The sequence below is a fragment of the Eublepharis macularius genome, chromosome 3 (genome assembly GCF_028583425.1).
Source record: "Eublepharis macularius isolate TG4126 chromosome 3, MPM_Emac_v1.0, whole genome shotgun sequence".
In the NCBI taxonomy this organism is placed as follows: domain Eukaryota; kingdom Metazoa; phylum Chordata; class Lepidosauria; order Squamata; family Eublepharidae; genus Eublepharis; species Eublepharis macularius.
The window spans coordinates 116,785,997-116,799,591 of NC_072792.1; the positions used below are offsets into that span (position 1 = coordinate 116,785,997).

At 51.7% G+C, this 13,595-nt stretch overlaps 1 protein-coding gene across 1 annotated transcript in view; it reads left to right on the forward strand.

Moving 5' to 3' along the window:
- The window catches only part of ROBO2 (roundabout guidance receptor 2), an 892,879-nt gene that overhangs the window by 781,873 nt on the left and 97,411 nt on the right, over positions 1-13,595 (forward strand). The window contains exon 18 of the mRNA XM_054974970.1: positions 12,932-13,114. Within this exon, the coding sequence (XP_054830945.1) occupies positions 12,932-13,114 (183 nt within the window). The remainder of the gene's footprint in view (positions 1-12,931; positions 13,115-13,595) is intronic.

Sequence of the window (13,595 nt, forward strand, 5' to 3'; positions counted from 1 at the left end):
AAGGATTATGAAAGACTGTAAAAGTAAACTAAAAGAATTTTTAGAATTAAATTTAAATAAAGGCACAGACATGAGAGTGGTCTGGGATTCAAGTAAGGTGTTTATTAGAGGTTATTTAATTTAACATAATTCCCAACTGAAGAAAAAGAATCAAGAGAAAAAGAAACATATTCTGGAGGTGATAAAGAGTAAAGAGGAATAATTAAAGGGAGCTCCTGGAAACGCAAACATTGTGCAATATATCAAGATGATACAACAACTATCAATGTTAATGTCAAGAGAAATAGAAGTAAATTTTAATTATGCCAAACAAAGAATATTTGAATATGCAAATAAGCCAGGAAAATGGTGGGCATACAAACTGAAAAAGGAGAGAGAAAAGAAAATGATATTGAAAATACAAGAGGGAGATACTGTATAAATAGATACTTCAGACATACAAAATGCATTCTATCAATATTATGCAAATCTGTATAAGAGTTGTGACATATCAGTGGAAAAAAATAGATGAATATATTAATAACCAGAAGTTACCTAAGATCACTGAACAACAAAGACAAATTATAAATAGACCTATAACAGTAAGAGAAGTGGGAGACACTGTAAAAAAGAGTAAGTTGGGAAAGGCTCCTAGACCAGATGGACTCCCAAGTAGTTATAATAATAATAATAATAATAATAATGATAATAATAATAATAATAATAATATGTTTGTTGCTTTTCTGGCCGAAGCCATAAGCAATAAAAAACACCAGCAAAATATGAACTGTACACTTGAACATACCCAATTCACATAGACATAACTCGTCAGTATCACTTTAAACTATCTAAACTCATGAAAATCTTGTTTCTTTATCACCGTGGCTAAAAAGGAAGCCACTGTAGCAGAGGTTTGATTGTCAGGAAAGTTATCAGACAATAACACTGAGATTGCCCAAGGAAGGAAGGGAAGCTTTTCTTTTAACATAATAGGAATAATAAATCTCTCTCTTTCCTTACTCCACTTAGGGCAAAAAACTATTATATGATCCAAGGTCTCTAACTTTCCTTGTCCACAGTCACAAACTCGTTCAGAATAAGGGAGTCCAGAGAAACGACCAGAAAGCACTTTAGAGGGGAAGGAGTTAAGTCTAGCCAATGTGAAGGCTCTGCGTTGAGCTGGAATCTTTAAAGAATAGCAATAAGATGGAATAGCTTCTGGGGGTGAAAGTCCCAGGGATAAGCCCGAACATGTACGTCTGGCTCTCTGGAGAGTACTACTGTAATCGAGATCCTTTAGTTTTAATTTTATAACTCTTAGGGCCTCATTTGTCTGTAAAGATGTTATATCAGTATCCAGAATTTTTAGTTTCTGGTTAATTAAATTAGTTCGGCTACTCTTATAGGTATCCTGCGAGATCAAATGTGCAAAACCTACTTTCCCTGAATTGTCCTTGTAAATTTCCTTGTTCAAGAACAACTTAAAGGCTGTAATCCATGCTCTCTTCTCAATTGAGGGTTGGGCGAATTCCACCCTAAGTGCAGTACCTGCTACACATCTCGGGACTGCCGCTATCTCCCTCAAAAATGTGTGTAGAGGGGTGTCAAGGTTGTCAGATACACCTTCAAGCCACACTCCACACCCATAAAGTATCTGTGGGATAACCTTAGCATTAAAAATCCTAATGGCTGCTGGTATATGTTTTGCTCCTTTGGAGTAAAAGAATTTTTTAATTGCCATTGATGAAATGTTTGCAGTCTTCAGAGCAGCTTGAATATGTGGTTTCCATGGTAGATTGTAATTAAAAGTGATACCAAGATAACTAAAGGAGGGGACTCTCTCCAAAGCCCCTCCCAGTACTCTTATCGATTTGGAGCCGTTATGGAAGGACCTGGAAAATCTCAGGACTTTTGATTTAGCATAATTAACTTTAAGTTCCTCAGTATTACAATATGTGATAAATGCGTTAATGAGTGATTTTAAACCTAATTCTGTTTTGGAGATAAGGAGAGCATCGTCTGCGTATAAAAGAATCGAGTATTTGCTAGATAAGGGGGGTGTCTGGTATGTGATTTCACAAATGGAATCATATCATTAATGAATAGATTAAATAAGGATGGAGCCAGCAAACAACCTTGTTTCACACCTTTATCGGTTTGAAAACTTGGAGTTAATTGACCCTGCCAGTTGTACCTAATTTGGGCGGAAGTGTCAGTATATAAATTCATAATTAAATATAAAAGTCTTTTATCTATTATAGATTCTGACAATTTACGCCACAATCTACAACGATTAATAGAATCAAATGCGGTCTTCAAATCCATGAAATCCATGAAGGCCGCATAGAGTTTACCGCCGGGGGGTGCCAAATATTTGCTTGCTAGATGGTGTAAAACCAAATAATGATCCATAGTCGAGGCCCCTGTATGGAAGCCTGTTTGTTCAGGGTAGAGTACTGCTTCTTGATCCATCCAATCCGTTAACCTATCAAGAAGTTGTGCCGCAAAGATTTTCCCTGGAATAGAAAGTAGACTTATAGGACGATAGTTATGAGGGTCAGACCTATTACCTTTCTTATAAATTGGGATTATAATTGAACGCTTCCAGTCAGACGGCATGGAACCTGAACTATTTATTGATGAAAAGATGGGAGCTAAACAAGCCCCCCACCAATCAGGGTTCATTAGGAACAATTCAGGAGGGATAAAATCTGGTCCGGGTGCTTTGCCCCGTTTCAGACGTTTTATTATATTAGTTATTTGGCTTGGAGAGACTATTGGCCAAGTTCCAATGTTCTCATTTGAAAAGCAAGGTACTGTGACAGTGGTCTGTATAGGTTCTTTTGTACTCTGAAAAAGGGCACTAAAATGAGAAATCCACTGGTGTGTGGTAATATCTGAGTTTTCATGAGAGTAAGTAGATGAATTTTTGACTAGCTTCCAGAAAAGCTTATGATCATTTTTTACTGTCGCTAGATGAAGGGATTCCCAGTCTTTCAAGGCTGCCAACTCTTTCTTCCTTTTAATGGTCTTCCTGTATTCTTGTTTAAGAAGTCTGATCTTTACAACTTCCTTCTGATGGCCTGTGATTTTAGCAACTCTAAACTGTGTTCTAATTAATCTCTTCAACTTTCCACATGCCTCATCATACCAATTATTACCCCTTAAATTAGGTGCAACATTTTCTTGCTTAATAACCCTCTTATCTACAGAGAAGAAAGATGACACACTCCTCATCAACGTTCTATAATATTCCAACCCTCCTTGCGTTCCATCTTAATGGCAGTGTTGTGCCCAGCATATATCAGACTTTCCTTGATTAAGCAATTCAGCTATCTGGGACTCGATCTCGTGGGACTATTTGATAGATTTCTTGAAAAGGGTCCGATCTTGGGGGGCCATAGTGATATAGGTGGACATATCCATCTGTTGAGGTGTGAATTCAAGAATCAAAGGGAGGTGATCTCCCCCAAGATATTCACCTACTTCCACATTGGTGGTTAAGGAATGTAAGCTTGGGGATGCCAATAAGTGGTCAACTATGCTTAGACCATTAGAGGTAATACAGGTGAAACAACCTGATCTCTTAGGGTTGACAGTACCATTCAAAAGCACCAGATTTAACGTGACCGCCAGTGAGGCCAGATACTTGCCAGCTGAGTTATTATAAGTGTTCTGAGGATGAACTTCTCCAGCCTTTACAAAATACAATGAACACTATGGCCGTTTTCACACTACTTACCTGCTCCCGGAACATTGCGAATTATTGGGCAAAAAACGCGGAAGATAGCGTCTTCTTGCGAGAGTTTTGCACGACATCGCGCAGAACTCTCGCAAGAAGACACTATATTCCGTGTTTTTTGTGCGATGTTTCGCAACGTTCCGGGAGCAGGTAAGTAGTGTGAAAACGGCCTATCTTAGAGGAAGGTAAAATGCCTGAGACGTGGAAGGAAGCCAATATAACACATACCAAAAGATGGAGAGAACCAGACATTGACAAGAAATTATAGGCCAATATTGTTATTAAATAATGATTATCAGTTGTTTGCAACGATATTGGCTGTAAGACTTAAAAGTATTCTCCAGGACATTATTCATGAAGACTGAAGTGGATTTCTACCTAAGAGGCAGCTGAAGGACAATGTAAGAATAGCACTGAATATTCTGGAGTACTTGGAAAAACATAATGAAAAACAAGCTGCTTTGATTTTTCCAGATGCTGAGAAGGTCTTTGATCATTTAAATTGGAAATTTTTGTTTAAGATCTTGGAAGCTATGGACTTTGGAGATAATTGTATAAAATAGACCAAGTCAATTTATACATCCCAGTCAGCACGAATAGTCGTTAATGGGGAGTTAACTAAACCATGTGGAATACAAAGAGGTACAAGACAAGGTTGTCCTCTATCACCCTTGTTATTTATACTGGTGCTTGAACAGGGTGTGAGGCCCCGCCCCGCCGGCCGCGCCTTCCCCGCGTCCTGCCGTCCCGGGGGTGACCACCAGGGGGAGGTTGAAGGTGCTCCCTCGGCCTCAGACTGGATAGGGGCAGTGGTTCAAGCACCAAGCTCTGCCTCCTATCTGGCGTTCTGGAATATACTCGCTCTCTCTCTGTGTCCAACCTTCCAACTAGCCGTCTCCTCCTCGGCGTCACTGGGAGCTCCCTTCTTATAGTCCCTCCTGGCTCTGCCCCCTGGCTTTCCACCAACCCTCTCCCCTGGCTCATCTGCCCTAGTCGCTAACACCTGGCTACTCCCGCCTGGTTGGTTCCCCTGCCCTTCCGTCACCCTTCCTCCCCCTGCCCTCTCTCTAGTGCCTGTTTCTTCCCTCCACCACCCTTCACCAATCCCCGGTGCCGCTTCAGACCGGGGAGCCCTCCCAGGAGCCATCCAGCCAACCCAGAGCGGGGATGTCTCGCTGGGCGTCCCTCCTTCCGCCCGCCCCATCTGGGCTTTCCCCCTCCCCGCGCTGGGCCGCGCTCGCCCCGGAGCCACCTCCCCGGGTGGCTGCGGCGGCGTCGGAGCTACTCTCCTCCGTCCGCCGCTCCCGCTTCTCTGCCGCGCGGCCGTCATCCCGCCGGGCAGCCCGCCCGGCTCCGGCCGCTCCGCGGTCGCGAGAGGCGGCCGTGGCCGCGGCCGGCCCCGCCGCGGCAACGGCGGCGCCGGGCTCAACTCTCCCGGCGGCGGCGGCGGCGGCAGACCCGGCGGTTCTCGCAGCGGCGGCGGCGGGCCCCGCTGCCCCTGTGAAGGCTGCGTCGGTGGCGGCAGGTCTCGCGGCTCCCGCGGCGGCGGGGGCGCAAGCGGGAGCGCGGCCGGGAAGCCGAGGGTCGACGTCCCCTCCGAACCCTGTGCCGTGGGCTCCCAGGTAGGTTGGGGGGCTGGGCGGGGCTCGGGGGGCTGGTGGTGGGCTCCCGAGGGGGTGGGGGGTCGGGTCCAGTCCGGGGGGGGAGGGCCCACCCCGGACACACCCCCCCCTGGGGGTCGGGAGCCTCCTGGTCCGTGGAATGTTCCGGGATTCGCGACATGTAGTCCGCATTCGCATGGAGCCGTCCCGGACGGTGTCGGAGCTGGAAGCTGAAAGGGAGCAGAGAGAGGTACCACCTGAGAACCCGTGGGTTGTGGTCCTTCATGCGGGCCATCCATAGCAGGGGGGCGTGGTCCGTGACCAGGGTGAAGGGGTTGTTGGCAAGGTAAAACTGAAGTGCCCCCACTGCCCACTTCACCGCCAGGGCCTCTTTCTCTACGGTAGCGTATCTGACTTCTGCCGGTTGCAGCTTCCGGCTGATAAACAACACGGGGTACTCTTGACCGTCGACTTCCTGGGAGAGGACCGCCCCCAGCCCCACGTCGGAGGCGTCCGTGTGTACGAGGAACGGTTGCTCAAAGTCGGGGTTCCGCAACACGGGGGCCCCTGACAGGGCCCGGCGTAGGGCTTCAAAGGCACGGAGCCGGTCGGGGTCCCAGTGTATGGTAGCCGGTTGGTCCTTGCGCAGGCAGTTGGAGAGTGGGCTGGCCTGGCTGGCGAAGTGGGGTATGAATTTACTGTAGTAGCCCACCAGCCCCAAGAAGCGCCGCATCTGCCGCTTGGTTCGAGGACGGGGGCTCTGCTCCAACGTCGTGACTTTGTCGGGTACGGGGCGTAAGACCCCGCGACCCACCTGGAATCCCAAGTACGTGAGTTCCTGGAACCCGATCCGGCTCTTGCGCGGGTTGACTCGCAAGCCGGCCCCGGCTAGGGCTGCCAGGACCGCACTCAGGTGCTGTAGATGTGACGTCCAGTCCGGGCTAAAGATGATGATGTCATCTATATAGGCTCGGGCGAACCCCTGGCAGTGGGCCAGCACCTGGTCCACGAGGCGTTGAAAGGTGGCGGCGGCCCCATGCAGCCCGAAGGGCATGACTTTGAATTGGAACAGGCCTTGGGGGGTCGCGAAGGCCGTTTTCTCCCGGTCTTCGGGTGCCATGGGTATTTGCCAATACCCCTTTGTGAGGTCCAGGGCTGACAGGTAGCGCGCCGTTCCGAGTTGGTCGATCAGTACGTCAGCCCGGGGCATGGGATAGGCATCGAAGGTGGCGATGGCATTGACCTGCCGGTAGTCCACACAGAAGCGTACGGAGCCGTCCGGTTTCCCCACTAGCACAATGGGGCTCCGCCACGCACTACGAGAGGGCTCGATGACGTCGAGGCGGAGCATGTCCTCCACTTCCTTGGCCACGACTTCCCACCGTTTTAGGGGGAGTGGCCTCCAGGGGGTCCTTGCCACTTGCCCCGGGGGTGTAGGTATGTGGTGAGACAGCATAGTGGTCCGGCCCGGTCGGCAGGAGAAAAGACCTGGGTTCTGTCGGATCACTGCCCTTGCCTGCGCCCGTTGATCGTCCTGGAGGTCCGTGTCCAGGACGGGCTCCTCTTCGGCGAGTCCGCTCGGGGTCCACGGCAACTCGCCAGCGGGGAGTTCTAGGGGGTCGGGCGACAGGTTGCACTGGTGCGCCTCCGCCTCGTGCCAGGCTTTCAGGTCATTAATGTGCAGTCTCTTCCGGTGTCGGGGGCTCGGCCCGCACTGGACTTCATACGACAGGGGCCCCCGCACTTTGGTGACGGGGTAGGGTCCCCGCCACGGGGCCCCTGGGCCCGGCCCCATGACCCGATGGTGGACAAGGACCTTCGCCCCCACCTGGAATGTCCGAGCTTTGGCTCCCCGGTCGTAGTAGGCCTTCTGGGCCCGCTGGGCTTCCCGTAGATGTTCCCGGGCGGCGGCCCGACAGGTCTCCAGCCGGTCTTGGAGGTCCTGAACATACTCGGGGGCGGGTCGTCCCTCGGGGTCGGCCCTCGGGGCCCACTGCTCCCCCACCAGTCCCAGTATCCCCCGGGGTCGCCGCCCATACAGGAGCTCGAAGGGGGCATATCCCGTAGAGGCCTGGGGTGTCTCGCGGACCGCGAAGAGCAAGGGGTCTATGTACAAATCCCACTGGCGGGGGCGGTCATGGGCTAACTTGCGGATCATCGCCTTCAGAGTCTGGTTGAACCTCTCCACCAGCCCGTCGGTTTGGGGGTGGTAGACACTGGTGAAGATTTGTCGTACTTGCAGCGTACGGCACAGATGTCTGGTGAGCTGGGCCGTGAAAGGCTTCCCGCAGTCCGACAGCAGCTCCCGGGGCAATCCTACCTGAGCGAAGAATCGCAGCAGCACCCGGGCGACCCCCGGGGCCTTCATGTCGCGCAGGGGAATGGCTTCAGGGTACCGGGTAGCATAGTCCATCAGGACCAGGATGTAACGGGCTCCCCGTGGCGTCCGTGGCAACGGGCCGACGAAGTCCATGGCCACTCTGGAGAAGGGCTCCTCGATGATGGGTAGCGGGGCCAACGGGGCCCGGGCTGGACGGCGGCTGGCTTGCCGCTGGCACAGCGGGCAAGCCTGACAGTAGCGTTTGACCTCCTTGGCTAGCCCCGGCCAGAAGAAGTGGGCTTCAATCCGGGCCGCAGTGCTTCACGCACCCTGATGGCCGCCCCAGGGGTGGTCGTGGGCGGCCTTGAGGACCTCTGGGCGGTAGGCAGTTGGGACCAACAGCTGGGCCACTTCCCCTGGTCCTCCTTTCACTAAGTGGTACCAGCGCCCTCCTACTTGGATGACCCGCGGTAGCCGTCCTGCTCGGCGGGGATCAAGGACCCGTCCCTCACTTACCGCGGTCATCCGGCGTAGGCTTTCCAGCGAGGGATCCTCGGCCTGGGCGGTGGCGAATCGGGGCTCGGTTCCCCATCCCCGGCGGAGTTGGGCTGGGACATCCCCGATTCCATTCTCCTCCGGGTGTCCCTCGGCGTCTCCTTCGTCGTCCCCGACCATGACCTCCCCAACTTCCTCCAGATCCGGGGGAAGGGCCGTCTTCATGGCGGGGCGGAAGTGGGGGGAATCCCTCCCCAGCAAGACTGGGTAGGGGAGAGCCTGTACCCGGGCCAAGGGCGTCTCGCAGGTCTGGCCCCGGTACGTCACTGGGGCCAAGACGACGGGGCATTCCTCCACATGGTTGTGGACACAGGCGATGACGGCCTGACGGACCACCGGGAGGTCTGCGGGCAGGAGGTGGGAGCGGATCATTGACACGGAGCTCCCGCTGTCGAGGAGTGCCGTCAACTTCCTACCCATCACCGAGACCAAGACAAGCATAGGGGGAGGCCGGGGGCCCGGCTCGTTGCGGGCAGGGCCGTGTCCCAGCCCAGGTCGCACTCCATGAGGGGGCATTCTCTTTTCCAGTGCCCCCGTTGCCCGCAGGTGAAGCACGGCCCTTTGTCTCCCGGCTCCCTAGCTGAGCTGCCGGGCTTAGGCGTAGCGGGGGTTACGGGCGGCGGGAGAGCTAGTCGGGGCCCGGCCGAGGGTCCTCCGGTTGCTCGATTCAGCGGGGCAGGGGCGGGGTGCCGGGGTCCCGCCCGCGCCCGTCCCCCCTTTTCGCCTGTGCTGCGGCTCCCGTCGCTGCCGGGGCGGGGCTCCGGCTTCCCAGGCTCCCGGGGCTCCACGGCCATCACGTTTTCCCACAGCGTGGTGGCTTCTTTCAGGGTGGCGGGCTTATTATAGGCCACCCAGTTTCGAGCCCGCGTCGGAATCACCTGGAGCAGCTGCTCGAGGACCACTTGGTCAGCAATCCTCCGGCCGTCATCCGAGGTGGGCTTCAGCCAGCGGTAGGCGGCATCCTGGAGATTGGCCACCAGGGTGCGAGGCCGGTCAGTCTTCTGGAAGGCGATGGACCGGAACTTCTGCCGGTAAGTCTCCGGGGTGATTTCGTAGCGATCCAATATCGCCTCCTTAAGCCTCGCGTAGTCCGCGCTTTCGGCCTTGGGAAGGGCCTTCAGGGCGGCCTGCGCCTCCCCCGTAAGGTAAGGCCCGATGATGAAGGCCCACTGGCCCGGTGCCCACCCTGCCGCCTCGGCGGTACGCTCGAAGGCCTCCAAGAACGCATCCACGTCATCCTCCGGGCCTAGCTTAGCGAGGTGGAACGGCGGCCTGGGGTTGGGTCCGGCGCCTCCGGCGGCCCCGGCCCCGGCGCCAGCCAACGCCTGTTGAAGGTTCTGGATGAGGTTTGCCTGGGCGTCCTGCTGCTGACGCGCGAGAGCGGCTTGCGCATCCAGTTGCTGTTGGGCCACCTCCTTCAATAGTTGCCCCTGGTGCTCGGCTAGCCACTGGCCAAACTGCGTGAGATCCATCGTGGAGCCTGCAGTCTCGGCAGGGGTCTCCACACTCGCCGCTTTCAACACCGCCGGGCGCAGGAGGGGTCGGGGGCTGCTCCAGCCGGCTGGAGTGGGCAGGTGCGGGCGCGGGTGCCTCACGGGGCTGCCAGTGCCTGCATTCTCCACCAGTTTGTGAGGCCCCGCCCCGCCGGCCGCGCCTTCCCCGCGTCCTGCCGTCCCGGGGGTGACCACCAGGGGGAGGTTGAAGGTGCTCCCTCGGCCTCAGACTGGATAGGGGCAGTGGTTCAAGCACCAAGCTCTGCCTCCTATCTGGCGTTCTGGAATATACTCGCTCTCTCTCTGTGTCCAACCTTCCAACTAGCCGTCTCCTCCTCGGCGTCACTGGGAGCTCCCTTCTTATAGTCCCTCCTGGCTCTGCCCCCTGGCTTTCCACCAACCCTCTCCCCTGGCTCATCTGCCCTAGTCGCTAACACCTGGCTACTCCCGCCTGGTTGGTTCCCCTGCCCTTCCGTCACCCTTCCTCCCCCTGCCCTCTCTCTAGTGCCTGTTTCTTCCCTCCACCACCCTTCACCAATCCCCGGTGCCGCTTCAGACCGGGGAGCCCTCCCAGGAGCCATCCAGCCAACCCAGAGCGGGGATGTCTCGCTGGGCGTCCCTCCTTCCGCCCGCCCCATCTGGGCTTTCCCCCTCCCCGCGCTGGGCCGCGCTCGCACCGGAGCCACCTCCCCGGGTGGCTGCGGCGGCGTCGGAGCTACTCTCCTCCGTCCGCCGCTCCCGCTTCTCTGCCGCGCGGCCGTCATCCCGCCGGGCAGCCCGCCCGGCTCCGGCCGCTCCGCGGTCGCGAGAGGCGGCCGCGGCCGCGGCCGGCCCCGCCGCGGCAACGGCGGCGCCGGGCTCAACTCTCCCGGCGGCGGCGGCGGCGGCGGCAGACCCGGCGGTTCTCGCAGCGGCGGCGGCGGGCCCCGCTGCCCCTGTGAAGGCTGCGTCGGTGGCGGCAGGTCTCGCGGCTCCCGCGGCGGCGGGGGCGCAAGCGGGAGCGCGGCCGGGAAGCCGAGGGTCGACGTCCCCTCCGAACCCTGTGCCGTGGGCTCCCAGGTAGGTTGGGGGGCTGGGCGGGGCTCGGGGGGCTGGTGGTGGGCTCCCGAGGGGGTGGGGGGTCGGGTCCAGTCCGGGGGGGGAGGGCCCACCCCGGACACAGGGACATAAGACAAGATGAGAGAATTGGAGGTTTAAAGGTGAAATGGGAGACTTACAAGTTAAGAGCCTTTGCAGATGATTTGGTGCTGGCTTTGGAGGATCCCCTAAAGGGAATTGAAATCTTAATGTCAAAATTGAAAGAATTTGGTGCAGTGGCTGGTTTTAAGGTTAATAAGCAGAAGACCAAAGTGTTAACCAAACATATGAAAATACAGGATCAAATGAAATTGGAGAGTAAAACAAGGTTTAAAATTGAGAAAAAGGTAAAATACTTGGGTATCACTTTGTCAAATATGAACAGTATGTTATTCCAAAAATAATTATATTAAGACTTGGAATGAAATTAAGGCTGTCTTCACACTGTCTATAAATAGCGCAAGACTCATGGAAGGCTGCCGGCTTTCTCGCACGATTTTTGACGCCATCTGTTTACAAAACGCCACAAACAGTGATTTATGGTGTTTTGTAATCGGATGGTGTTAAAAATCGCGCGAGGAAGCCGGCAGTCTTCCGTGAGTCTCGCATTATTTATAGACAGCGTGAAAATGGCCTAAAAGTGATATGTTAAGATGGGATAAAATTCAACTATCATTGCTGGGAAGAATAGCCACAATTAAAATGAATGTTTTACCTAGAATGTTATTCCTATTTCAGACAATTCCAGTATTGACAACTGAGGCACCATTTAAGCAATGGCAGAAGGATATATCGAGATTTATATGGCAAGGCAAAAACCCCAAGGGTTAAATTTAAGGTTCTACAGGATGCAAAGGAAAGAGGAAGTTTGGGTCTACCAGATTTGAGATTATATTTTGTGGCTAATTGTCTGGTTTGGATGAAAAAATTAATTTTCTTTAAAACCAGAAGTCTATTGGACCTCGAAGGGCACAACTTAAGATTTGGGTGGCATGGATACTTATGGTACTACAAGTTTATGGTCAATACAGAGTTTAATAATAATTATTTAAGGCATTCCATCTTGAGAGTATGGAATAAATACAAATTTAGGTTTTGTTCAAAAATACCTCTCTGGTTATTATCGCACTTTAGAAGGGAAATGGTAAGTCCAACTTTATGGTTAACATCATGATTTGTTGGAATTTTCTCAAGGTCAAGTCAAAACTAAATCAAGAGAGGATTTAGCAGCAGAAGGGCATATTTGCCAATGGTTTTCTTATATGCAAATATAAGTTAGACAAGAGACATTATGACTTTGAGCAATGTAAAACTGAATTTGAAATTGCCCTCTGTGCAAATGATGAACATGTTATTTCTAAAATGTACAAACTTTTGTTGATGTTTGAGATGGAAGAACAGCAAGTAATAGAATATATGATTAAATGGGCAAAAAATTGCAGACATGACATATTAATGGAGCAATGGGAAAATATGTGGACAAAGGGGTTGAAATTTACATTAAGCTCTAGTTTTAAGGAGAATTTCTATAAGATGATGTATCGTTGGTATATGACTCCTGAAAAATTGGCTAAAATGTACAAAGATGTCTCAAATGTATGTTGGAAATGTGCTAAACAAGAAGGGATGTTTTATCATATGTGGTGGACATGTAAGTAAGCAAAGCGGTTCTGATTGCAGATACAATCATCGATTCAGAAAATTTTGATGATTAAAATCCAGTTGAAACCAGAGACTTTTTTGTTGGGAATGATGGACAGCCAGTTAGAAGCTTTGGAACTTTGTTTTTCTATTTAATCATGGCAGCAAGAGTACTGTATGCACAAAAATGGAAAACCCCAACATTGCCTACAATGGAGGGATGGTAGATAAAAGTTTTGGATTTTGCGTCAATGGCAAACTCTGTATCTTATAGTATGAAAAAAATATTTTACTTATGAATGAAAATGTAACTTTTTACTATACATTAACTAAATTTCATGCTGCAAGTATCAGATTTTGGGAGCCATAGTCTATATTCTCCAGTTGCCCTTCTCACAGTAAGATATGTATATTTGTGTGGATGGAAGACTTTTTTCTAGATTTTCAGAATCTTCATCATCTTTGTTATTTTGCATTATCAATGCAGTTTGATATGATCTCTTTCTCTCTCTTCTTTTACTAGGAGGGCGTAATGAAGTCGTCATCACTGAGAACAGCAATAGCATAACGGAACAAATCACAGATGTGGTTAAACAGCCTGCCTTCATAGCTGGAATTGGTGGTGCATGCTGGGTAATTCTCATGGGTTTCAGCATCTGGCTGTACTGGCGCAGAAAGAAGAGGAAGGGACTCAGCAATTATGCGGGTAAGAATAAGGTTGTTAACTAAATATAAATGTAGCAAAAGACTGCCACTCGGTGAAATGAAGAGTGGAATGGATAAATGCTGTATGCTTGCTGGGTATGCTTAAAAAAACAGAAACGTGAAGAGCTTCCAGTGCATTGCTCTGCACCTCATTCCATCATTGCTACAAGAAAGCCTTTATATTCATATAATGAGTACATCTGATACACAGCTCCCAAGAATTTTGAATCCATTATTTACAGTCACATTTTTGATGTAGAAGGAACTCAGGCATATTTCCAATGTTTAGTGGGCTGTAAATCAAACTATGTACTTGCAAAAATGACCACTCCTAAAATGATTCTTGTACAATTCAAATGACTAACTTAAGGTACTCAGCACTGCCCCATTGAACACAGTGGGGTGTAACCAAGATTAACTTCTTCTATTTGTCTTAATCATGATCTAGTAATGATTATTGTAGCTAAATGGGGGATATATAT